The following is a 27,616-nucleotide window of genomic DNA, read 5'->3' as shown; positions in this document are numbered from 1 at the left end:
CCAAGGGAAATATTCTTTGAGCAAGACTTTAGCTGTGGACAAGGCAGTATTATCCTTTAGGGGGTATGCCTCTACCCATCTAGAAAAGGCACAAACAACTACAAGGACGTATTTCAAATTGTTGCATCTTTCCATGTGGATAAAATCCAATTGCAAAACCTCGAACGGATACGTCGGAGGCGCGAAGTGACCAGCTGGAGTTGGAGTTCCCTTACCAGGATTATACATCAGACACACCATGCAATTCTTGACCACATTCTCCGCACACTTGGGAATTCCTCCATTCTCCCACACTGGAGCCAACAACTTACAAATCCCTTTCGCACTGATGTGAGACATTCCATGTGCCATCGTAACCACCGCAAGCACATACGCATCGGGTAACATCCATCTTTGGTGTTCTGACAACTCAACCCAGCAACCAGTCGAATCCAATCTACCCGTAGTTTCTCTCCACACGTTTTTTTCACTCTCCGTAGCTTCGGCCTGAATCGATTTCACATTCTCAATCGTATCTTCACACATTCCAGCCACACCAATCCATCTCGCAGGGCCTGAAACATACATTCAACCCATCACATTTTTCGCTGTTTCTTTCGCAACTTCGTCCGCAAACGCATTACCACGACCAACATCATCCGTAACCTTTCGGTGAGCACTACACTTCACAATCGCAACTTGCTTCAGCAGAGTAAGTGACTCAAGAAGCTCATTCACCAACTGCCCATGTTGGATCTTAGTCCCATGGGACGTAAGGAATCCTCTCTCTTTCCACAAGCGTCCAAAACTGTGTGCCACACCAAACACATACTGACTATCGGTATATACATTCACTCTCTTTCCTTCAGACGAAACACACGCTCTCGTTAATGCGATCAATTCCGCTGCTTGTGCCGAATTATAGCTCACTAGCAGTTTCAACCATCGTACACAATGTCGTCACGGCATATGCCGCAGTCGTATCATCATTCGGCAGCTTATAGCATGACCCATCAACCCATAGTGTACCATCTGGATTTGAAAGAGGAGTATCTTTCAGATCAACTCTACCCTTTGTTTCCTCTTCTGTCCTAAGAAAGCAATCATGCTGTTCTTGACCATCCGTATCCACAGAAATCGGCAACAACGTCGCTGGATTTAATACGTTACACAGTTTAATGTGCACGTGACTGGCCAAAAGCATCAACTCATAACCCGACAACCTTGCACTAGTAAGATGCTGAGTCTTTGTTCTGTTCAATAAAGTATCCACTGCATGTGGAACCATCACAACCAACGTATTATCCATCACCAACCCAGCAGACTGTCGGATGGAAACAGCCGCTGCTGCTGTAGCTCTCAAGCAACTCGGCAACGCTCTAGCTACCGGATCCAAAGTTGACGAGAAATACGCACATGGACGCTGCTTCTCACCAAAATGTTGCGTCAAAACTGACAATGCACAACCCTCTCTCTCATGAACGTAGAGTGTAAAAGGCTTAATGTAGTCAGGGGTACCCAACACCGGAGCAGAACACAACGCGTCACGCAATTCAGAAAAGCTTTTATGACAATCGCCAGACCAGGGAAGAGGATTCGGTGTATCCTTACAAGTCAAAGCCAAAAAAGGTTTTGCCAGCAAAGAAAAATTCGGAATTCACTGTCTGCAGTACGACGTGATACCCAAGAAAGCGCGTACCTCTCTCTGCGTACTAGGCACAGTCATTTGAGCAATCGCTTGGATTCATTCTGGGGTCAACCTTCTTCCCTCCTTCGACAAGAGATGACCTAAGTAGGTCACTTCTTGGCGACAGTACTGCAACTTTGAAGGTGACACTTTATGATGCAAATCAGACAAATGTTGTAACAACGAAAGAGTAGTTTCTTTACAAGTTTCCTTATCATCAGCAGCCACTAACAGATCGTCAACATACTGAATAAGAACAGCACCCGCAGGCAACACAAAAGTATCAAGCTGAGTTTTCAAAGCCTGACTATAGATGAAGGGACTTTTGCAATAGCCTTGAGGAGCGCGTTTAAACCGGAAGCTTCGTCCTCCTAAAGAGAAGCCAAAAATATCTCTACTTTCTTCGGCGATTGGAATACTAAAGAAAGCGTTCTTCAAGTCTATGACGGAGAACCAGGCAGCTGAAGCCGGAATCAAAGTCAACAAAGCAGTAATGTCCGGAACAACAGGAAACTGGGGCACAACAATCTTATTAACCTCTCGGAGGTCAATCACAAACCGATACTCAGGCTGCTGAGAAGAATCAGTACGCTTCAAGACAGGCAGAACAGGACTGTTACACACGTTACCTCTCGTCTCTTCGATCACACCTTTCTCAATTAAATCATAGATAATCGCAAATAGAGCTCTTTCACCATCACTCGAAATCCGATATTGGGGAATACGTGGCAATCTAACGTTCGATTTGAGCGTCACAACATATGGTGGAATCCCCAAAAGACCCATATCATTAGGACCAGTAGCCCAAAGAGTATCAGGGAGATAACGCAATTCCAGTGGAAGCTGATCTTTAGACAGATACATCGGAGAGATCACTCTCTTACCCAATGTAAGGTGTACTCCCGAAGGAGAACAATACAATGTCGCATGCAGTCTCTTTAACAAATCCAGACCCAACAAATTCTCACCACAACCTGTCGTTAAAATAAGGGGTGCTTCCAATTCACAAGGCCCAATAGAAAGAGACAAGGGACTAGAAACTGGATTACGAACTGGGGCGCCAAAAAATCCCACTGAAACATTCGTTAAGCCAGACAAAGGTGCGCCAGGGAGTTTAGAGTGCATGATAGAACTCTTCGCTGCACCAGTATCCAAAAGAAAAGGCTCTACCACACCCGATGTAACCACTGCAACATAAGGTCCATCCTGGTCTACTGGAACTGACACTACTCCCTCTCTTTGTCCTTGGCTGTCCTGGCAATCATTATAGCCAGTACTCTCACTCTCAACATAGTAATCGTCAACGTAATATTGCGGAGATCTGCCAGTCTGTACATTCTGCTGATCAAAATAATTCATAGACGTCTGTGGGGGAAAAGAACGTTCATTCTGAGGAAACGCGCCACGTCCTCTACCCCTAGACACTTGCTGGAAACCACCACGACCTCTTGGAGCCAACATACCGTTTGCACGTTGTCGTAAAACAGGACACTCACTCTTATAATGACCTTCCTCTCTACAATACGCGCACTGATTCAGACCCAGAGGCGGTCTTGGGGGAAAATACTCAGGTTTCTGTGACGGTCTCTGAAACGATGGAGGTTGCTGAAACTGTAGACGTTGCTGTGATTCTTGCTGATTCGAGCGAGGCGGATACGCCTGCTGCAGAAGAACCTTCGTTTTTGAATCTTTTGTCTTTTTCTCCAATCTGTCTTTCTCATCCTTATCCCTATTCTCGTAGTACTGTGCAGTCGCCAATATCTGGGCCGACGAAGAGACAGCCCAAGAACTCTCGGAATCTTCCAACTTATTACACAGTTCGGGAAGTAAATTAAAGACAAACTTATCTACAAACAGTCTCTGGCCACCTTCCGTACTCATATCTTGACCGCTATGATCTATAAAAGTCTCCTCAAACCTAGTGAAGAAATCAGACACACTTTCGTCCTTCTTCTGCTTACATGCTGTCAACTTGTCCCAATTCACTCGTAACGCTGGCATCATCGTTTTCATCATATTAATAATTCTACCGGGTAAATCCGCAATTAGAGGCTCAGGTTTAGCTCCTCCTACCTGTCTAGCATCTGCAGCTGCAATATTCACCCATGTGTCACCTAATTCTACCGTATGATCCTCATGGCGAATCTTCGCCCACAACGGTTGAGGAACTACATTACCCAATAACATATCCACATCCGCTAGATTCATAAGGCATGCCTCGACTGTCTGGGACAACTCCTTATAATACCCCGCGGGATTCTTACGGGGGTTGGGTAAGGTTTGCTTAAGACCCAAAACCTCAGCTCTCTTCCAAGGGACAAGTATCCAAACTCGTTGGAAATGAGCCAAAACAGGTGGATTAGCGTTTGCGTCTCCCTCTCTCCAAACTGGAGGAACCTCTCTCATTGGATATAGTCGTACCTTCTTCCTAACTGAGGGATCAGGCTCAAACAATGGCTGGGGAGGAAGTGCAGACCTATATGTAAGAAGTGTCACTACCGCATCTTCACACCAGCTCCCACTATCGTCCCTTTAGCGAACTCACTCTGAATATCAAGCAATCCAACAGGAGCCAACTCCAATTCACCATCTGCCCATTGTTCCCGAAGCAAAGTACACATCATATCAAAAACATACCGCTGCGTCGGCTCTTTCCACTGTAGGAACGTATTCAAAACCACTCCCGGATCATACCTAGAAACGTTCGTAACCCACCTACGAGCCAACGAATCCAACACTCTGCGCTCCACAGAACCAGGGAGCTGACTACGTCTCTGTCTGTCATCAGAAACGGGGGTCGCGACTAGCGACCCAAATAGAGGAGTTAAGAAATTAGCAACAGTGTCAGCTACTCGCCAACGAACAGAAGGGGAAGCAGTCATAAGAACAGGAGAAAAGGTACTTTGTGATGGCAAAGAAAAAGAAGCAGAAGTGGAAGAAGTCGAAGGGACAGGAGCAAGGGGCAAAGCAGTCTGAGTCAAGGCAGGCAAAGGTAAAGTAGGCAAAGGCAAAGTAGGCAACCCAGGAAGAGGGGGTGCCGGAGGAACTTGAACCAACTGTGGAACAGGAACAGGGGGTTGCGGAGGAACAAAAGGCTGACCAGCAGCCTGTTGTACAACAAGGGGTAACAGTGGTGCAGTAGCACCTTGCACGTAAGGGGGAGGTGACTTTAACAAATAAGACATTAATGGATCCTTTTCGGGATCCTTAACAGGATTCACAGGAGGGGGTGATAGAACTGGATAACATTTATCAATAGCCATATGATGTTGCCTATTTAACACCTCAATTGCTTTATCTTCTTCATCTTCTTTAAACTGCCTAGCAGCTTGCATTATCGATACATGCTTTTCTCTCTTATCTCTTTTAGCTTGTGTTATCTCTCGTTGTCTGGCTTCTTTGCGCCAAAGGCGGAAGGAGTCGAACATTGCCGGCTGGGCTTTCTTCCTAAATAATTTTGCTCCCAAATTATCTAAAATCTCTGTATTGAAACTACCATGTTGGGGCCATCGTAAGACACCATCTTTCCTAGTGTAGCGGACCCATACTTCATGCAACGCAATGGGGCCCATGCCGTGTTTAGAATAGAGCTCATAAGTCGGAGTTCCAACTGGAGGTATCGGACACGAGTCCTCCAATCGGAACTTCCTGTTATAACCACAACAAAACCAAGTACCAAATTTGCTACGATTAGGCATCTTCGCTCACTAATCGAGCTTCAAACTTCAAGGGGCTATCTCTACCGATACACTCGTAAATATACGAGACCCTCGGCTTTGGAAATTGCAATTTTCAAATCAAAACTAAGGACCAAACAAACTAAGAACCAAACTAAGAACCAAACAAAACCAAGAACCGATCAAACTAAGGACCAAGTAAAACTAAGAACCAAACAAATTAGTGGGAGCGACCCACTTATACTTAACCAAGTTGTCTGATACGCCACCCAGAAGATCCGTTGATCGTCTCGCCTTACAAAGTTTCACAAAAAGGGGGGTGGTCCAAGACAGGGCGACAGTCAGGGCAGCGGTCCTTACGTAGCCGTCAGAAAGGGGAAACCTCGTGGAAAAGACCTTCGGTCCACGTTTTCGACATGCAGGGGTCGCTGAAGTGGGGGCCCTCCTCCAGAGTTTCCTCACGAAGTTCCTCACGATCCTCGGGCTTGGACCGGTACCGCTTGATTTCGCCCCACGTTGGGCGCCAACTGAAGAACCGGGTTATTTAGAACCCAGCGGCGCCAGGGGCACGCCCAAAGTCTTCGGGTTCACCTGTCTTAGAATACAGAGACACAGGAAACTTCTTGGTGGCGTCAGAGATCGAGTTTATTGGCTGCAGCCAGTAACAGAAGTCCTAGAAGTCATCACGGTATGAGTTCTCAGGAGACTGCTCAAATTTACAAAGCAAGTCATCCCTTTTTATACAAAACACATCGCATTTTAGACAAACACCCTTTATTTTACAATTTGTCCAATCACATGTAACCATACCAAAGGTATCGCATGACGGTAAAACCCTCTTCTCAGTTGACCGGCCAATGATCAATCATTGAACAATCACAGCATTCTTCTTTAGACAAGCCGGACAAACCCATAATAAAGAGACCACAACCCATATCGTAAATAGACCATAAAAGAAGAAACAGAAAACAGATAGAAGTAGGATGGGGCATGTTTGTGTGCAATAAAACTTTACGAGGTCCCATGCGCTGACCCTTAATCAAGATCAGCTAGCGGGCAGGAACTGGTTTGCAGGGTCGGCCTCAGGCAATGAGGTCAGTTCACTCAAGTCATGTAGGAGTCAGCACAAACTTGAGCTAAGGTGCGCCTGTTCAAAAAAACTAATTTGACCACAGTCATCGGCCTATGTGAGGGCAACCACAAAATGGCTACCATGCGCAAAATGGAACCCAGGGTTCGGAACGAAATCCCTAAATACGCAGTGAATCCATTGGTGCAATGTGACGAAAACACACGTACTAGCCGAACTCACTAGTTACGGTTCGCTGTTACCAATATCGTAACGGAATCATCATATTTATAACGCAGATTCAGAATTCACGGAACCTCACATGGCATTGGGGTGCCATGTGTGGGTGGGTGGGTGAAGTGTCGTGAGCCAGCTGTGCTTCGGGTGCTTCCTGCTGTGTGGTCTGTTGCAGGCTCTGTGTTCTCCTCTAAGTAGCTTGGCTGCCCTGGTCCTAGTGGTGGGTTGCGTGGGATGTCCATGGGCTGTTGTAGGGCGTCGGTGTCAAAGGTGTGGTGGTCCTCTCCGACATCACAGATGTGTTGTCTTCTGTGCTCTGCTGGAGGTGTTGTGTGCCCCTCTGCCATGTGAAGGGGAGATGCATGTTGACATTGTGTTGACATGTATGTTGGCGCATTGTTCTGGTTGACATGCAGACTGTATGACAATGTACATTGTGACTGCTTGGGAGGTGCTGAATACTGCTGTGGGACAGTGTACATTTGGACTACATGACGGATGTGGGGTCGTACGCGTACATTTCCATTTCACAGTTTCCTGCTCTGTCAGATGTAGTAGGCATGTTTCTGTGCATGTGCGGAGCCAGATGTGTCCTCTGTTCTGCAGTGTCGGCATTGCGCATTGTACCACGTTGTCATCAATGTGGGTGCGCTGTTCTTGCTATGTGTGTGTGGTGCAGTGTGCCAAGGGGATCAGGGACATGATCCTGGGTAATTGTGGGTGTGCAGTGTGCTACACCTCATTGGGCAGGTGTGCCATTGTGACCATCTCCCCCCTGTTCCTCCAGTCCTGGTTCGTTACACTCCCTGTTGATGTTGTGTCAGGTTCTCTCGAGCTGTGTCCGCACTCCCTACTCCTTGCACCGTCTCCACACTGATGACTGTGGCCTCGGTTTCCTCAAGCTCCTCCTGTGGTGCAGGACTGCCACCTCCTGTTGCCGTTGCAGCCTTCCTGTTGGCAGCGGGTTTGTGCCTGGTTTAGGTTGTCACATCATGCCGGCGCCTCTTGGCCTCCTTGGCCCTCCGACTGCATTCCAGGTGGTCTACTTGTGGGTCAGTTACTGGTAGTGTTCTATCACCTCCGTGATGCTGATCTGGTTTTGCTGCGGACTGCTCCCCGTCTTCCTCTCCCTCTTCTGCTCGGCCGTCCCTGTCCCTGTTGTTCCTTGCTGGTGGTCTGTGGGGGTTGTGTGGTTCGCGTTGGCCTCTGCGCTCGGTCAGGGTGCATCCATGTTGCTACGTGCTTTGGCTTGTTTCTGGAGTGTTGTTTCTGTGGTTTTTATGGGGCATTTTCCCACCAGACGCTTGGGATTTGCAAGCCTGTGGCTGTTTTATGCTACTTTTTGTACCGCGATTGGCCTCATTGCATGATTTTTTCCGTTCTCATTTTGCATTTTTGCGGCGTGGCGTTGAATTTGGCGTGGCCATTTGATGCGTTATCTGGTGACTATCGCATGCTACCGCCGCGTTGTGAATAGTTGGTTAGCACAGCGCAATTTTACCGCTATAGGCTGCGATGTTGAGAGTTGCAATAAGCTACTCTCGCGGTAGTTATCACACGTTCTTGTGAATTTACCCCAATATTTTTATTTTCGGACCTACTTGCTAGGAATAGCGCAACATAGTCAGCAGTGATACTGGAGCTGTGGAACCGATGTAGCCCAGAAGCTCTGTGAAATTGTGCCTGGTTGCTAAATCACTGTGTCAAAAACAAAGACATCGATTTGGAAGCAAGCACTTTAGCTGCTAGTAGAAGACCGTTTTCACTTGATTGCATTGTCTGAAAACTCTTAAAGGAATCAAATGAATAGCTCTGTGCAACTTGTAGAGCCCAGCCTGGACTGTGAAAGTTTTTAGGATAATCACTGCACCAGCAACTGCATCATTATTATGTGGTCGTCACAAGGACCCAGTCAGGAGAATTGATAGAATTGGTCTGAGAAGAGTTTGTTGCATAGGTCCAAGGCCCTCTACCCACCTTTTGCAGTAGAAGCACCTCACGCTTCCCGGATCATTTTCATCATTGCGAGAGATCCTCACTGTGAATTTCTGTGAACCCAATTTGGGAATATTTACAAATTCATCAATACTAAGGCTGGCAGAGTGCTCCACTAGACAAACTCTCAAACAGCAACATTACAAGAGAGTCAAACTGTTCTCTTCATCCAGCCAGAGGATCAGATCAACTTGTCAACTTGTATTTGCCTCTTGCTTCCAAAGTAACATTTTACCCCTCTAGAGTTTCACGTCACACTGTTAAAGAAAACTATCTCTCGAGCCCACTTCAAGTTGGAGCACATGTATTAAGCAAATCAAGCAAAATGCGATATTTCGATGTGAAGCGTCAGAAGTGTCCCCTTGTAGCAGTTGAGCATCCAGAGGTGCTCCCTCCCCCGGCTTATGCGGGCTTTCCATAGACAAAATGCACTAAAACATCAAAAGGAAACACAATTTATAGAAACCGCAACTGCAGGTACATACAGTTTCTTGTACGGAGAGAACAAAGGACCTTCAGAACAAGTTATAAGAGCCGACATTCTAGAGATGCTGCACTGGAGAATCCAGAATCCTCGCTTAGGGTGGCAAGCATGACAATTAGGCTAAATACGTCAGAGACGAGGCAGCCGAGTTGGTATCTTTAACATGGGTGTGCAAAATGGCAGCTGCAAAAGCAATATGGCATCAGAAATTATGGCATTCTCAAAAGCAGTTATGTACAATTTAACATCACAAATTCCTTAATTCCATAAACTTATCTGACTACTTTAACTCTACCTCAAATTAATCAAGTATTAGAAATCACCAATTTTAAACTATTCTCTTTTGAAAAAACGACATTCTACCTCCACTAATCTTTCAAGACAGGATTTGATGGCGTACGTAGAAGCCTGTTAGGTTTTCACATAGGCTACTGTAAATTATTAACCATGGGGGAATTAAACAGGGAGCCTAGCAAACTGCACTTACACATTCTCACTCCCATGATGTTTTGCAACTCCGTCATTGGGAAGGTTTCCATCCAACCTTATTCTAACCCCTCCTTCCAGGTTCTTCTGTTGTTGTGCTGCCTTGTACAGCTGAGTTTCACCGCTTCCACCACAAGAAGACCTCCTACACAGACATATGGTAAACCAGGGGACACAGTGAGACTATGGGGCATATCAACAACAACCGGCGATAATTATCTCTAAGCGCACTTAGCGCTAGGATAATTATCGCCGGCTAGCGTTGATTTTTATCGCTGGGATAGCGTGCTATTAGCAACGCTTATCTCAATAGCGATAAAAATCCTCACGCTAACAGGCTAACGTGAGATTATCGCTGGAAACCCAGCGATAATCTCACGTTACCTTGTTGATAGGGACGGGCAAACTTAGCCATGATATCCTCCTTCCATAGGATATCATGGCTAAGTCTGAAAAATACCAGACGTAAAAAAGCAGCGTTAACCGCGGTTAGCGCTGCTTTTTTTGTCTCTAACAGGGTTAGCGACATTCTTGATAATAGGAGAAAGTCGCTTAGCGACATTTCTCCTATTATTTTACTCTGGAACGCCCCCTTTGCATCTCATTAGAGATGCAAGGGGAAGCGTAGAGTAAAAGGGTGCTAACATGCAAATTTGCGTGTTAGCACCCTGTTGTTGATAGGGCGCTAGTTTTATCTCTCCTTTTTTGGCTTTTAAAGCCAAAAAAGCAGAGATAAAGCCCTTGTTGATATGCCCCTTAAAGCCAAAAAAGCAGAGGTAAAGCCCTTGTTGATATGCCCCTATGTGCGCCAACCGTGTTTAACATTGAGACTCATAATGCAGCAAAGTGGCGGTTTAGGTCAAATATTTTACTTATTCTGCTGTAGCATTCCTCTACTATTCCAACAATAATTAAGCTTAAACTATTGATTTCATGTGTGGAATATAAAACTATCAAATGCATTATTATATAATATAATAAGATAATGTGAAAGGTATGATGTCCAGGTGTTACAGTGAGTTTTGTTTGTAACAGGGCAGCACAAAGATCAATACATTCAGCTGGGCCAAGATTCGGAAACTGAGTTTCAAGAGAAAGCACTTTCTTATTAAACTCCACCCACGTCTTATCGTAAGTATGCAGCTCATACATCTCTTTTATCTTTATACATCATTATTCCTTCCTCCATAAATGATCAAACATTCTACATGGAGTAACCTTGAGTTGATTTGCCAATTTTTGAAGGTATGTGTGTTTAATGCGATCACTTGTTTCAGTTAGTTTTTTTCCTGAACAGTTGGCTTATTGTTTTGCTGATCACACTGTGTGTAGTCAAACGTTCAAATAACATACAGAGGAAAAGATAAACTGGTTCTAAGATGAATAGACTGTTAAAAAATCCTGCTTACCAATTTACAGCACCTACTAAGTACTAGGGGATATAGATTTTATTTTAAATACCATATTATCTCCTAGGGGTACTTTTTACATCAAATTATCAACACACCAAAGCCATCACTAACACTGTTCCATTAAATAGTGTTTTCAGGCATATGAAGTAAAGTTTAATTTGGGGATACTCAAACATAAGAATTAAATATTATTGAAGTTTTGGATTTGAGATGAGAGATAGTACATTTTATGCATTGCAATTATGAATGGGTAACTCATAAGCAACCAGTAGTAGGCACAGACTGCACATTACATGTTGAGTGAGTGATAGCCTTCTGTAGTGCTGACTCCCCATTCGTTTGTCCTGTGGCGTTGTTTCTGGAGTGTACTGATCCTCATCAAGGGTTTGAGTCTGGTTCTAGGTAGGAAAGGAACGTATTCATGCGCTAAGTCTGGGATAATAAGTCAAAGCATCTTCTAGCTGCTCTAACTGAGCGGACTTATGCATGGGCAGGCAAAGGCACCAGAGACCAATGCCAGGGGATCTGTGCTTTAAGGTTCTGTCAGCCTCCTCAAATATAGAACACTGTGCAATTTGGAAAGAACGGGTTTCTGATATGCTGGTCCTCAACGCATCCGCGTCTGTTTTACAGAGCCAAGCGCTGGCAGTGGGCTCAGAAACACAAGTACCAAGTTATCTCAGAACAAAGAGAAGGAAGGTTTTACATTCCTTGAAGCTTCTCATTGTTGAGTGTCGGCTTTGGTCACACGGCTAGAACTATCAGCAGTTCACATGAAGTGAATGGTTAATTCACTGTAGGGATCCTTGAGCTGAATGTTTCTGTTCCCGCGGTTGTGTTCTAGCACAGCACTCTTGAATTTGCTCCATGTCTAGATGGGAGGTTAAAGACTTCATTGCTTAATTTTGATTTCCAATCACAACCAAAAGTTTTGCCACCTTCTCATGGGGCATATCAACAACAACCGGCGATAATATCTCTAAGCGCATTTAGCGCTAGGATAATTATCGCCGGCTAGCGTGAATTTTTATCGCTGAGATAGCGTGCTATTAGCAACGCTTATCTCATTAGCGATAAAAATCCTCACGCTAACAGGCTAACGTGAGATTATCGCTGGAAACCCAGCGATAATCTCACCTTACCTTGTTGATAGGGACAGGCAAACTTAGCCATGATATCCTCCTTCCATAGGATATCATGGCTAAGTCAGAAAAATACCAGACGTAAAAAAGCAGCGTTAACCGCGGGTAGCGCTGCTTTTTTTGTCTCTAACAGGGTTAGCGACATTCTTGATAATAGGAGAAATGTCGCTTAGCGACATTTCTCCTATTATTTTACTCTGGAACGCCCCCTTTGCATCTAATTAGAGATGCAAGGGGAAGCGTAGAGTAAAAGGGTGCTAACATGCAAATTTGCGCGTTAGCACCCTGTTGTTGATAGGGCGCTAGTTTTATCTCTCCTTTTTTGGCTTTTAAAGCCAAAAAAGCAGAGATAAAGCCCTTGTTGATATGCCCCCATGTAGGCAGCCTGACGTGTAGGTTCCTTGGGGCATATCAACAAGGGCTTTATCTCTGCTTTTTTGGCTTTAAAAGCCAAAAAAGGAGAGATAAAACTAGCGTCCTATCAACAACAGGGTGCTAACGCGCAAATTTGCATGTTAGCACCCTTTTACTCTACGCTTCCCCTTGCATCTCTAATGAGATGCAAAGGGGGCGTTCCAGAGAAAAATAATAGGAGAAATGTCGCTAAGCGACATTTCTCCTATTATCAAGAATGTCGCTAACCCTGTTAGAGACAAAAAAAGCAGCGCTAACCGCGGTTAACGCTGCTTTTTTACGTCTGCTAATTTTCAGACTTAGCCATGATATCCTATGGAAGGAGGATGTCATGGCTAAGTTTGCCTGTCCCTATCAACAAGGTAACGTGTGATTATCGCTGGGTTTCCAGCGATAATCTCACGTTAGCCTGTTAGCGTGTAGATTTTTATCGCTATTAAGATAAGCGTTGCTAATAGCACGCTATCTCAGCGATAAAAATTCACGCTAGCCGGCGATAATTATCCTCACGCTAAGAGCGCTGAGCGATAATTATCGCCGGTTGTTGTTGATATGCCCCCTTGTTATTCCTCTGGTCAACTCTACTACGGTTTATTTTTGCTTACCCTACAGAAGTCACTCACTTTCTGCATCTTCCATTATTGAAAAAAAGTTCATGAATGGGGCTATGAAACTTCACACACTCGTGACTCTTTTTGAAAGCGTTTGAGTTCACTGAAATCCGTTGGTTGCGCCGGTAGACACAGCGTTCACTTACTAACCTTTACTTCCCCTCTAGGCCCCTTGCAAGGATACTCTGGAATTCTCCATGGCAAGCAGGGATGCAAGCAAAGCCTTCTGGAAAGCCTGCGTGGAGTACCACGCCTTCTTCCGACTCTCCGAAGAGCCCAGCTCCAGGCCGAAGCCCTTCCTGTACAGCAAAGGATCCAACTTTAGATACAGGTGAACCTCACTGAAGCCAAACTCTCGCTTCCCTCTGTTGTTTGTGGCGGATGTTGCATCACAAACAAGTACATCCGAGGTCCTTTCTTGTCTGATACATGCATGTGCTTAACATTTCAGCGGAAGGACACAGAAGCAACTTCTAGATAACGTGAACAAACGGAAACTAAAGAGTCTGCCATTTGAAAGGTAACATTTACTGATGGAAGGAATGTCATATTTTCATATATGGTTCTCTACTCTCCCAAACGTTGCTTTTTCTGTGCTTATTTACAGGAAACACTACAGAGCGCATTACCCTGAAAGGCAGTGCCGATCCTCTCCGGATATCCTCACTGACGTTTCTAAACAGGTACCATGTATTTACTATGCACATAAATACACTTTAACGCCACTGGCATCTGTCCACCTCCATCCCGAAGTGACTGTGCCAAAATAAGCAGAGAGCTGGAGCCATCGAGGGCAACGATCCGTGTTAAACCCCCTTACACATGCCCTTTGCCTCATCTTTACCGGGTGGGCTTGTGTCTGTGTCCTACGTCATGCAAAGTGACGCAAGCGGCACTCAGCGCTGATGAAGTATTTACTCAGCCGTGCTAACCTCTGTTTCTACTGGAAACGAGCACAGAAGGTTTCACCCTGGGCGGCTCAGAAGCCCCGTTGTTAGAGGAGGTGAGACACCTGCAGAAAGGTGATAGCGGCGTTGCAGGGAGTGTTTCAATACTTCCACCACGTCGTCAGAGAATATTTTCAATCCTACTAACTCTACTTTTTTTGCATCTACTAATGTACCAATATGGCTGTCGAACAAACTAGAATTTCAGGTGAATTTGTTCAGTCTTTGACCACCTGCATTGCAAGTCTTGATAGTAAGATTAGTAATTTAGAAAGTAGTTTCAATAAAATATCCACCACCCACACAAACTCAAAACGTGCTTGCCCTCCTCTCCTATATAGTGGGAACACTCAAAAATAATGATGCCATCGATGTCCTTCATGTTGTCACCTGTCTCATCACAGGTTAGGTCATAAGCATTGTATTTGGGGTGTGATTTAATATTGGTATGGTGGGGACACGAGATATGGTTTGCTAAGACAACCATAACTGGAAACGTTCGTATGGGGGGGGGGGGGGGGGGATTACTAATTGTAACTAAATAAAGAAACAGGACATTTTGCTTTTTGAGTGCTGTCTCCAAAGCATCCCATAAAAGGAACATGCGATAAAAAGGATATAACCACAGATATGGCTTTTCATCCCATAAACATTAGTTTCACAAAAGAAGTGTCAGCTTGTGGGTGTAAAATGCTCCCCCAGTTTGAAAATCAGCTCGTTTTGTGCACAGCCAATTCACAAAATTCACGGCTTGTGTGCAACTTACACTGTGCACACATGCTGATCATGCAAGCAGTGTGTGGTCTGCAGCTTTGCCAATGGTGTGGCTGGTGCAGATACATTCCCGAGTTGCAAATGGATTGTGCATGTTTCTATGCTCTCCTTGGAGTCCCATCCGTAATGCATGCCAGGGCACAGGTTTCTGAATGGGGAAGGGAAAAGTGCAGGTTCACCTGATTTACGATATCAGTGCAATGTGCATGTATGGGCGCTTAAGGCCTTTCCTTGGTAAATGCTATTGATGGCAGTCTGGGGCTGTTGTTAGCTGACCAGATGTAAGGGAACAGGAAGGCAGGTAGAATCTGATGCGATAAATACATTCCATTACACCCTACATCCGCTTCCTTTCCAGGTATAGCAAGATGCTAATGCAGTCTGTTTGCTATCTTTCTATCCTCTTTTTCAACAGTGGTATGGCTGGTGAAAGCTCAGTAAATTGTTCGGGTCGATGTCTTTGGTTGTTTGAAGCAAAATACACCAAGTTACTCCCACAAAATAAAATGTCTGCAATAGGGCACTTTTTTCTGTCATCCGAAGATGCTCTAACCTTTTTTCAAAAAGGTTATTTGAGGGAAAAGTTACAAGACGGTAATGTAGGGGGTCCAGATACATTTTAAACTATCAAACGATGGTTGTATAATGGTAGTAGCCATGAGCTTTCAAAACTAGAATGTCAGCCTCTTGACTACGTCCTTTTGGTCTTTGCTGTCAAATTCCTGCTGAAAATGTTATGTTTTTACTGAATGAGGGCAAAGGTTAGTTAGCAATTAATGATCTCGTATGAACTGTTATTTAAGATGTACTGGTTGGCTGTTTCCTGACACCAAATAGACATGTTCTCTTTAATTAGTGTTAGAAATGGGGGTCCCTAGTTGGCAATGGCTGGCCACTGTCCAAGTAGGGACCCTTCTTCCTAAGTCAGAGTAAGCAGACTACACCCTTTGATAACCCCTGCTCAACCCTGTGGTAACGTAGCACGAGCAGCTAGGCCTATCACAGAGGCAGTGTGTGAAGCATTTATGACCATACACAGTAACACAGTGAAGAACACTACAAAGGGACACCACACAAGTAGTTATGAAAAATAAGTATCTTTATATATAGACTTAAAACAAGACCAATAACAGTAAAAAGCCACAATACTAGAAAATAGGGTTACTCTAAAAAGGCTGCAAAAATAGTTCAAGGTGTGCAAAGAGGAGTTCAGTTCAAGGCAGTGGTCTCTGCGACCCTTTTACTCACAAGATAGCGGGATTCTGTAGCAAAGCTAAGGAGTTGTAGCGATGATTTTCCTTACGCTAACCAGCGATGCGTTGAATCCTTGCCGCAAGGGAGGATGATGCGCTGGTTTGTGGGCAGGACAAAGCGACAAACTTCTGCACGCTAAGCCGGCGATGCAATAAAATCCTTGCCGTGAAGGGAGGATGATGCGCCGAGCCTGTTGCGTGTACGATCTTGTTGCGATGAAAGAAAATGGCGCACCGCGAGGGAGCGACGATCCTGATGCGATGAAAATGGCGAACGCTCGGCGTTCGCTCTGCGATGTTGTGAAGCGATGAACTTGATGCGATGATCTTTGGTTAGCGAACGTTTTGTGGCCCGCAAACATGCAATGCGATAATCTTCGGGTTAGCGAGCGTTTGGCAGCCCGCAGACAGGTGATGCGATGATCTCCGGTAGCGAGCACTCGGCGGCAGCAGAGCGACGATTTTCCTTACGCTCTTCAGCTGCAGCGGCTCGCTAACAGGCGTTAGCTATGATTTTCAGCACTCCCTTCTCCACAGTAGAACTAGAGGCCCTGGAACTCACAGGAGCCTCACCTGCAGATAGGAATCCTCGCTGGGAGGAAACAGGAGGCTGGTGGTGGAGTCTGATGTGCCTGAGACTCCTGCAGGAGGTTAGCTGTCTTCTAGCCCTAGGGTGATTGCTGTAGCAAAAATAAAAGTTCCTTCAAAGTCCTTTTCCTCTTTTCCAAGTCCAGTAGTAACCACTGCAGGCCTGTCCAAGAAACAGCACACAAGCACAAGGACAGTCCTTCTCCTGCAGATTCCTTCAGTTCCACGGACAGAGGTTCTTCTTGTTGTCCAGGAGCAATACAAATTGTAGGGGTTTCAGCACAGATATTTATACCCCACAAGTCTTTGAACTTAGAAGCTACAAGTCACTGAACCTAGCCAGAACCAGTTCTTCCCAGCCCTGGAGCACTTTGTTTACCGGCCTGCATCCTTCCTTTCAGAAATAGGGGGTCTGCCATCAGATGCACAGTGAGAGGTGGAGCCAGCATTCACCTTGCCAGGCACAGCCCTATTCAGGTCCAGGAGCTACCCCTCCCCATACTCCAATGCAGATCTCTCTATTCAACCCAGGTCTGACTCAGCCTGCCCTGTCCCTCCAAAACCAGACAGCCAATACACATAACAGCAGAGCACACTGGAAGGCTTAGGCAAGAAAACACCTACTTTCTAACAGTGGTATTTTCAAACACAGAATATAAAAATAAACTTCACTAAACGGTGTATTTTAATATTCAGAGCTCAGGCATACTAAATTCATTTTTCTACCATGTTCTGTGGGTCAGTCAGGACTATAGAATGTAATAGCCAAACCTCCCATTCTGGCCTATGGAGAACAGGTAGCCTTACAGTAGTGAAAAACGAAATTGGGTGTAATTCACTACCAGGACATGCTACACACATCAGAGCATGTCCTACCTTGTACATACAATGCACCCTACCATAGGGGTGGCTTACATGATGCCAAGGGAAGGTTCAGGGGCTGGGAAGTGGGTGCACTTCAGAGCCAAGATGGCAGTTCTAGACTGCACGTAGACACTGCAGTGGCAGGTCTGAGACACACTTTACAAGCTGCTTCTGTGGGTGGCGCAAACCAGCGATGCAGGCCCACCAGCAGCATTTGGTTTACCAGCCCTGGGCACACACAACCACACTACTAGGGACTAACAGGTAAACCAAATAAGCCAATCATGGATATACCAATTCACATGTCATCTTTACACAGGGAGCATTCGCGCTGTGGCACTGAATGGCAGTGGCACAGCGCCCAGAGCATCTATCACCAGCAAAAACAGAGGAGACAACAGCGAAAAATGGAAGGGAGACCCACGCCAATGGTGCCAGGTCTAACACGCGTCCCCTCCAGATGAAATGTGGGGAGAACTACCCATCCTCTTGGAAATTCTCATCACTAAGGCGGAAAAATCTGGACAGACCATCAGCATTGGCGTGTTCTGTACCAAGGCGATGTTCCACCGTGAAGTCCATACCCTGTTGGGAAATGGACCACCTCAACAACTTGGGATTCTCATCCCTCATCTGCATCAACCGTCTGAGGGGCCTGTGGTCTGTCTGAACCCGGAAGTGAGTCCCAAACAGGTATGGTCTCAGTTTCTTCAGTGCCCAGACCACAGCAAATGCCTCACGCTCAATTGCACTCCACCTCTGTTCCCGTGGAAGTAACCTCCTACTGATGAAGGCTACATGTTGGTCTAGTCCCTCCTCATTCATCTGTGACAGAACAGCCCCCTCCCCATGCTCTGAAGCGTCTGTTTGGACAATAAATTCCTTAGCAAAATTGGGCGCCTGGAGTACGGGTGCTGTACACATGGCAGTCTTGAGGGCATCAAAAGCTTTCTGACAGGTGTCAGTCCAGTTCACAATCTTTGGCCGCTTCTTGGAAGTCAGCTCAGTCAAGGGTGCAACAATGTTGCCATACCCCTTGACAAACTACCTGTAGTAACCCGTGAATCCTAAGAAGGCCCTCACCTGGGTCTGGGTCCTTGAGGGCTCCCAAGCCAGGATGGTTTCAATCTTGGGCTGTAGGGGTGCCACCTGGCCACTCCCCACCTGGTGTCCCAAGTACACCACAGACCCCTGCCCAATCTGGCACTCACTGGCCTTGATTGTGAGGCCTGCTCTGCGCAGCGCCATCAACACTTCCCAGAGGTGGTGCAAGTGGTCCTCCCAGGAGGAACTAAATACTGCAATGTCATCCAGGTAGGCGGCACTGTAATCCTCCAGCCCAGCCAACACCTGGTTGACCAACCTCTGAAAGGTGGCAGGGGCATTCTTCATCCCAAAGGGCATCACACGGAACTGGTAGTGCCCATCTGGTGTGGAGAATGCTGACCTCTCCTTTGCCCCATCACTCAAGGCGATCTGCCAGTACCCAGACGTTAGATCAAACGTGCTGAGGTACCGGGCAGCTCCTAACCGATCTATGAGCTCATCAGCTCTGGGGATGGGGTGCGTGTCGGTCCTCGTGACCGAATTGAGACCTCGGTAGTCCACACAGAACCTAAGTTCTGGAGTGTCACCAGGCGCTGCAGCTTTTGGTACCAAGACCACGGGGCTGGACCAAGGGCTGCTAGAGGACTCAATCACCCCTAGGGCAAACATTTTGGAAACCTCCTCCTTAATGTAGGCCCTGACCCTGTCAGTCACTCTGTAAGCCTTGTGCTTGACAGGAGGACTGTCCCCGGTGTCTACCTCATGGACACACCAATCATTGACACCAGGCACCAGGGAAAACAAATCAGAAAATTGCCCCAACAGCTGGTGACAATCTCTCTGCTGCTCAGGGGTCAATGTGGTGGAGAGGACCACACCCTCCACTGACCCATCCTTCTCGCCTGCACACAGGAGGTCAGGAAGAGGCTCACTCTCCTCCTCTATCCCTGCATCTGTGGCAAGAAGCATGCCCACTTCAGACCTCTCAAAGTGGGGCTTTAGGCAGTTCACATGCAGGACCCGTAAGGGATTCCTGGGAGACTTAAAGTCCACCAAGTAGGTAACTGGACTTTTGCGCTCCACCACCTCAATTGGGCCAGTCCACTTATCATGGAGCGCACAAGGATATACTGGGGTCAGGACCCAAACCTTATTACCAGGTTGAAATTCGACCAGAGTGGCATTCTGGTCGTGCCAACGTTTCATCTCCTCCTGGCTGGCTTCCAGATTTGCCTCAGCAATTTTTCTGAAATGCCGAGTCTGGTTTCTGAAGGCCAATATGTAGCTAAATACATCTTGGGGAGGTTTCCTGGGAGATTGCTCCCAGCCTTCCTTGACCAGACTCAGAGGCCCTCTTACCGGATGGCCATAGAGCAGTTCAAAGGGACTGAACCCTAAGGACTTCTGTGGCACCTCACGGTATGCAAACAACAGGCATGGCAAGAGGACGTCCCACTTATGCCTCAGGGGCTCTTCTAGGCCCATGATCATGTCCTTCAAGGTCCGGTTGAACCTTTCAACCAGACCATTACCTTGGGTGTGGTAAGGAGTGGTGAACTTATAAGTTACCCCACACTTCTTCCACAGAGACTTCATATACTGAGAGATGAAGTTGGTTCCCCTGTCACTCACCACCTCTCTGGAGAAACCCACATGGGAGAAGATCCCCATCAGTGCACGTCCCACCACGGGGGCCGTCACTGTCCTGAGCGGGATGGCTTCAGGGTACCGGATGGCATGGTCCACCAAGACCAGGATGTACCCGTTGCCCATGGCTGTCTTGGAGTCCAGAGGCCCCACAATGTCAATGCCCACTCGCTCGAATGGGGTACTCACAACTGAAAAGGGCTGGAGTGGGCATTTGATCTTCCCCCCACTCTTCCCACTTGCCTGGTAAGTCTCACATTTTCTGCAATACGTATCTGATCGCTTCCGCATCTGGGGCCAATAAAAGTGGGTGACCAGCCTCTCAAAGGTCTTGGTCTGCCCCAGATGTCCTGCCAATGGAATGTCATGAGCCAACCCCAGTAGGAAGGCTCTGAAGCACTCGGGAACCACCAGCACACGGGCTGACCCCGGCTCAGCAGCCTTAGGCTTGCTATACAGGAGACTGTTCTCCCAATAAATCAGATGTGAACCAGACATGTCACCTGCTGTCTGGGCTGCAGCATGTCGCCGCATACCCTCAAGAGAAGGCCAAACTCTTTGCTGCTCACAAAACTCCTCCCTGGTGGGCCCTCCTTCCTGCTGCTAATGGGTCAGCTCAGGCAGGTCCCCCAGGTCGGCACTCTGCTCCCCGGTAGGCTCCAGGGCATCCCCCTCAGGGTCTGCTCCCTCCTGGGCCGTGGGAACCAAGGGGGCGGGCTTCCTGCGCCCCCTGCCCCTTCTCTCTAAGGCAAGGACCTGGGCCATACTCTCAGGCTCCAGGTCTTCCTCAACACCCTCTTTGGCTGCCATGGACCGAGTGGTAGCACACGCCCACTCAGGCAGACCCAACATCTGCAAGTGAGATTTCCTCTCCACCGTAGCCCACGGGGAGTTCTCCAAATCATTGCCCAACAGACAGTCTACAGGCATGGTGGGCCTCACAGCCACCTGAAGAGTTCCTGAGACCCTCCCCCCACTCAAAGGGAACCTGAGCCACCTCACATTGGCTCTCTGAGTTGTCTGCGGACACTACTGGGTAGAATGCATGGGGAACAACCTTCTCTTTAGACACCAACCGGGAGCTGACAGCAGTTACACTGGCTCCTGTGTCCCTCAGAGCCTCCACTCTATGGCCATTGATGGTCACCCACTGCCTGTACTTCTTAGTGTTATCAGGCAGTGCAGGCTTAGGGACCATCTCAAAGTCTCCTAGTGAGACAAGGGTCAATTCTACGGAATCCCACCCACCTTGGGCACCCATCTCCTCCCCTCCCAGGGCTACACTAGCAAGCTGGCGGGGTGGTGCAGGAGTATCCCTTTGGGGACACTGTGGATCAAAGTACCGGTGGCCCACCTGGCCACACTTAAAACAAGTAAGGGGCCCCCTCTGAACAGGCCTACCTGTTGGGGCCACTGGCTTCTTATCCTGGGGAGGCCAGGACACCACTGCTTGGTTCCCTTGGCAATTACTTTGGGGCCCTTTGTGGAACTCCCTTGGTTTACCCCGGTCCCCCCACCTCTCTGCTGGGGACCCTGCCCACCTTTGGCGAAGTCTCCCACTGGACCCTTGTGAACCCGGGTGCTCACCCAGCGGTCCGCCACCTGAGCAAGCTTCCTAGGGTTAGTTAGCTTGCAATCTATCAGATGCTGGCGTGGCTCAGGAAAGCAATTACTAGATAAATGCTCCCATGCAATCAAATCATACAGTTGCTCAAAAGTTTCTACTTTGCTACCTTTTACCCAGCGCTCCATTGCTCTGCAAAAAAAAGACACATATTCAACCCACGTGGTACCCTCTAGCGTCTTGCAGGTTCTAAATCTCTGCCTGTACATCTCAGGGGTCAAACCATAGCGGGTAAATCAAAGCTTCCTTCATGTGGGCATAAACCATCCTACTTTCTGGGGGTAGGTCCAACAAGGTATCCCTCCCCTTACTCACAAAGCGTCCCCACAACCCCGCTCCCCAATCGTTCTCAGGGACCCGGTGGGACACCATAGCTAATTCATAAGCGGCAAACCATTGCCCAATATCTTCACTTTTATGGAAATCCTTAATAACCTCTTTAGGTATATACACTCTACTCTCAGTATGCACTACTGGTATGCTGCCACCAGAGGGGGAGATCTCTATACTCTTTGCCTTAATCTCCAACTCCCTCAAAATTCTCTCATGTTCAAGTTTCACTTTCATCATTTCAAATTCTAACTTCTTATTCTCTAGGTCCCTTTGACCATCCAATTTAAGCTTGGCCATCTCCATATTATGCCGCCTATCTCTCTCCCTGTCCTCCATCTCTTCTGGAGTGAGGCCCCTTGAGGACACACTAGTGCCCGGGCTGGAAACTGCTTTATCTCCTACCAAATCTACCACTTCATCCTGCTGCTCTCCTGCATTCTCTCCCCCCTCCACAGGCTCTTCCATATTCCCGGGGGCATCCCTGGCTTCTAACCAGGCCTTCAGCGCCTTGTAATACTCTTCCCTTCTAGTGAGACCTGTGATAGGGACTGTGAAGCGTTTGCAAAAATATTTGAGCTGCTTGGCAGTGTAGGTCTCTAATTTCTCTTCTTCCCAGGAGAGATCCTCAGAGGCATTGGATCTGGGCTTGCCCATTGTAGCAATAACTGGCAATAACAATCAAAAATAGAACAAAAACCTCAAAAACGTACGTGGTTATGTTATGGTCTGCACTCACTAGTAGTGTACACTATAATTACTGTATGCAATCATAAATGCAAGTCCAGATCCTCACCGCTGACCACCAATGTTAGAAATGGGGGTCTCTAGTTGGCAATGGCTGGCTACTGTCCAAGTAGGTACCCTTCTTCCTAAGTCAGAGTAAGCAGACTACACCCTTTGATAACCCCTGCTCAACCCTGTGGTAACGTAGCACGAGCAGCTAGGCCTATCACAGAGGCAGTGTGTGAAGCATTTATGACCATACACAGTAACACAGTGAAGAACACTACAAAGGGACACCACACAAGTAGTTATAAAAAATAAGTATCTTTATATATAGACTTAACACAAGACCAATAACAGTAAAAAGCCACAATACTAGAAAATAGGGTTACTCTAAAAAGGCTGCAAAAATAGTTCAAGGTGTGCAAAGAGGAGTTCAGATCAAGGCAGTGGTCTCTGCGACCCTTTTACTCACAAGATAGCTGGATTCTGTAGCAAAGCTAAGGAGTTGTAGCGATGATTTTCCTTACGCTAACCAGCGATGTGTTGAATCCTTGCCACAAGGGAGGATGATGCGCTGGTTTGTGGGCAGGACAAAGTGACAAACTTCTGCACGCTAAGCCGGCGATGCAATAAAATCCTTGCCGCGAAGGGAGGATGATGCCCCGAGCCTGTTGCGTGTGCGATCTTGTTGCGATGAAAGAAAACGGCGCTCCGCGAGGGAGCGACGATCCTGATGCGATGTGATGAAAATGGCGAACGCTCGGCGTCCGCTCTGCGATGTCGTGAAGCGATGAACTCAATGATCTTTGATTAGTGAGCGTTTTGAGGCCCGCAAACATGCAATGCGATAATCTTCAGATTAGCGAGCGTTTGGCAGCCCGCAGACAGGTGATGCGATGATCTTTGGTTAGCGAGCGCTTTCAGGCCCGCAAACATGTAATGCGATAATCTTCGGGTTAGCGAGCAATTGGCAGCCCGCCGACAGGTGATGCGATGATCTCCGGTAGCGAGCACTCGGCGGCAGCAGAGTGACGATTTTCCTTACGCTCGTCAGCTGCAGCGGCTCGCTAACAGGCGTTAGCGACGATTTTCAGCACTCCCTTCTCCACAGTAGAACTAGAGGCCCTGGAACTCACAGGAGCCTCACCTGCAGATAGTAATCCTCGCTGGGAGGAAACAGGAGGCTGGTGGTGGAGTCTGATGTGCCTGAGACTCCTGCAGGAGGCTAGCTGTCTTCTAGCCCTAGGGTGATTGCTGTAGCAAAAATAAAAGTTCCTTCAAAGTCCTTTTCCTCTTCTTCCAAGTCCAGTAGTAACCACTGCAGGCCAGTCCAAGAAACAGCACACAAGCACAAGGACAGTCCTTCTCCTGCAGATTCCTTCAGTTACACGGACAGAGGTTCTTCTTGTTGTCCAGGAGCAATACAAATTGTAGGGGTTTCAGCACAGATATTTATACCCCAAAAGTCTTTGAACTTAGAAGCTACAAGTCACTGAACCCAGCCAGAACCAGTTCTGCCCAGCCCAGGGGCACTTTGTTTACCAGGCTGCATCCTTCCTTTCAGAAAGAGGGGGTCTGCCATCAGACGCACAGTGGGAGGTGGAGCCAGCATTCACCTTGTCAGGCACAGCCCTATTCAGGTGCAGGAGCTACCCCTCCCCATACTCCAATGTAGATCTCTCTATTCAACCCAGGTCTGACTCAGCCTGCCCTGTCCCTCCAAAACCAGACAGCCAATACACATAACAGCAGAGCACACTGGAAGGCTTAGGCAAGAAAATACCTGCTTTCTCTAAAAGTGGTATTTTCAAACACAGAATATAAAAATAAACTTCACTAAACAATGTATTTTGATATTCAGAGCTCAGGCATACTAAATTCATTTTTCTTCCATGTTCTGTGGGTCAGTTAGGACTATAGAATGTAATAGTCAAACCTCCTATTCTGGCCTATGGAGAACAGGTAGCCTTACAGTAGTGAAAAACGAAATTGGGTGTCATTCACTACCAGGACATGCTACACACATCAGAGCATGTCCTACCTTGTACATACAATGCACCCTACCATAGGGGTGGCTTACATGATGCCAAGGGAAGATTCAGGGGCTGGGAAGTGGGTGCACTTCAGAGCCAAGATGGCAGTTCTAGACTGCACGCAGACACTGCAGTGGCAGGTCTAAGACACACTTTACAAACTGCTTCTGTGGGTGGCGCAAGCCAGCGCTGCAGGCCCACCAGCAGCATTTGGTTTACCAGCCCTGGGCGCACACAGGCCACACTACTAGGGACTAACAGGTAAACCAAATAAGCCAATCATGGATATACCAATTCACATGTCATCTTTACACAGGGAGCATTCGCGCTGTGGCACTGAATGGCAGTGGCACAGCACCCGGAGCATCCATCACCAGCAAAAATGGAAGGGAGACCCATGCCTATGGTGCCAGGTCTAACAATTAGTTACAACGTTTCCAGTCTTACTTTCACATATTTGTATGCAATTTAAATAGATTGGTGTCCTTTTCCTTCTATAAAGCAAAGATGCACTAGTTAAGTCACGGAACAGTAATAATTGAAAAGTCATTGTAAATAGAATAACCCAATGCTACCACCCAGGGAAGCCCACAGCACTTTGCTTTCCAACTCCTGTGTGGACTTTTTTCCTTTCAACTTAAACACTTTACTCTTCTAGCCTGCTTCCTCACTCTATATTCAGAGTTTCTTCGTTCTTTCTCATATAAAGCTAACTTTTGCCCATATATCTGCTCTACTTCGATCTCACCCTAACATTCCTTTTCATATCTACTCTGCTACATGTGTCTCTCTATGAATTTTTTTTGTGCTTGTTCTTATTCTCTCTGCTGTTTGATCTCAAAGGCCAACACATCCCTTATTTACTGCCCCCTCTCTCTGTGCTCTATTAGGTTGTACCTGTTGTATGCTCCCCGGCTTAAATTTTACTAATTCCCTTCTAATCACACTTATCACATCTGGCTACATCTGGCAACAGATAGAATTAACTGTCTATTGCAGGTGTTAATGAGACTAATTCAGTTGAAAGCCATGGCATACCCCAGATGGTTACACATTATGTCATTGGTGAAGTGTCAATCATTTGTTGGCTTCTCACTTTCACATATGTGGAATAATATTGCTATCCTGTTTGTTCTGTGTATATTACAATACAGTGCAATAAAATTAAGATAAGAGACGTTGGTTTTACAAGTGCTTGCTTACCTTCCACTAATGTATCATTTCAGATATTAAACCACTAAGATTAGCTGCACACTATCTATTCTTAACCAATGGTAGCTACTGGTCGCTGGTTCTCTGCCTCTCAAACACACCATATTGTCATTTTGTCACAAGGTGGTCAATCGGTCCTCCCTTCCTCCTTCCCACTCCGCCAACAATTGGGTCAGATTTTGCAACCATTTATTTGGTTGCTAACACTCAGATCCAGCGTTTTCTGGGCCCTCATAGTCTTTGTTTTAGTATTTAATTATCTTCTAACCTTGTGCGCAGTCATTTACTCATGGTCCTATGATGGACCTTTTTAATCATATTGATGGGTTGGAGTTCTTAGGGTGCTCGCTCTTCATACATCCAATCATCAGTGTAATTGTTGCGGTGTTGTGTGGCTACACAATGAGGACCAGTAACCAGTAACCAAGATCAAGGTGTTTATTACAAATTAGTGATCAGATTCAAGTAAATCACTATCAAGACCATGCTATTGAAATATAACATTGCAACAGGGAGACCAAGTTTGCTAAAGAAATTAAGTAGAATCAATATGAAACACACGAGAAGCTCAGTAAGTGCAATGCATGCTAGTAACATCAATACTCTATGTTCAGAAAACAATCTCAAATTATCCCTCCTAGATATTAGCAATCTAAACAATACAAGTGAAGGACAAAGGAATAAAATGATTCAGTTGGTTCAGTTAGTTCAGAAAGTCTCAGAAACCAAAGCGTTCCATGTCAGTATTAAGGATCATGGAGGTCTAAACCTCAATAAAGTCCTTTCAAAGGGCAGTGGGGAATCATGGAAGGGGTCTGCAAGGGTCCCAAAGGAAATTCTGCATGGAGCTCCAGAAAGGATTGTCCAGGAGTCCACAAAAGTCAGCAGAGGAAGGTTCAGCAAAGTCCCAAGAAGAAATCAGGAAGGGGCTCCAGCAAGAGGGAGAGCAAGCCAGCCTCCTTTCTCCAGCTGTCCATAGGTTATAGTCCACGAAATCCACAGGTGACGCCCACTTAGGCGCATCATCATAAGAAGTCCATTGCCCATTGGAATCTTACATTGCAGGCTGCAGCAGTAGAGAAGCATCTCAGACTGGACATGGGAACAACACATCATTCACACGCCCATTGCAACGTTGAATAGTCCTTTTGTTAAGAATTCAGTTCTTGTGTGTTCATCATTGAAATTCCTTCTCAGGCAATGTATCTATTACTGTTGAAAGAAATGTATCTATTCTAAACTATCAATGCATGAGAACACATGTCAAGTCAGCAGAAAGAACAGTACAATGGCTTTATAAAATATAGTAAGTAGAAATACAGGCCTTCAGAGTAAATGCTTACTTAAGGTATTAAATCAATAATGCACTTTAAAT

At 46.6% G+C, this 27,616-nt stretch overlaps 1 protein-coding gene across 1 annotated transcript in view; it reads left to right on the top strand.

Annotated features, from left to right (window-relative positions):
- The window catches only part of FRMD7 (FERM domain containing 7), a 669,715-nt gene that overhangs the window by 614,157 nt on the left and 27,942 nt on the right, over positions 1 to 27,616 (top strand). Inside the window, exons 8-11 of the mRNA XM_085606672.1 lie at positions 10,650 to 10,745; positions 13,361 to 13,524; positions 13,645 to 13,713; positions 13,801 to 13,876. Coding sequence (XP_085462798.1) covers positions 10,650 to 10,745; positions 13,361 to 13,524; positions 13,645 to 13,713; positions 13,801 to 13,876 — 405 coding nt within the window. The remainder of the gene's footprint in view (positions 1 to 10,649; positions 10,746 to 13,360; positions 13,525 to 13,644; positions 13,714 to 13,800; positions 13,877 to 27,616) is intronic.

This window comes from Triturus cristatus, chromosome 5_2 (genome assembly GCF_964204655.1).
Source record: "Triturus cristatus chromosome 5_2, aTriCri1.1, whole genome shotgun sequence".
Lineage (NCBI taxonomy): Eukaryota > Metazoa > Chordata > Amphibia > Caudata > Salamandridae > Triturus > Triturus cristatus.
Note: the sequence above shows the minus strand (reverse complement) of the source record. Positions and strands in the feature narration are given on the sequence as shown.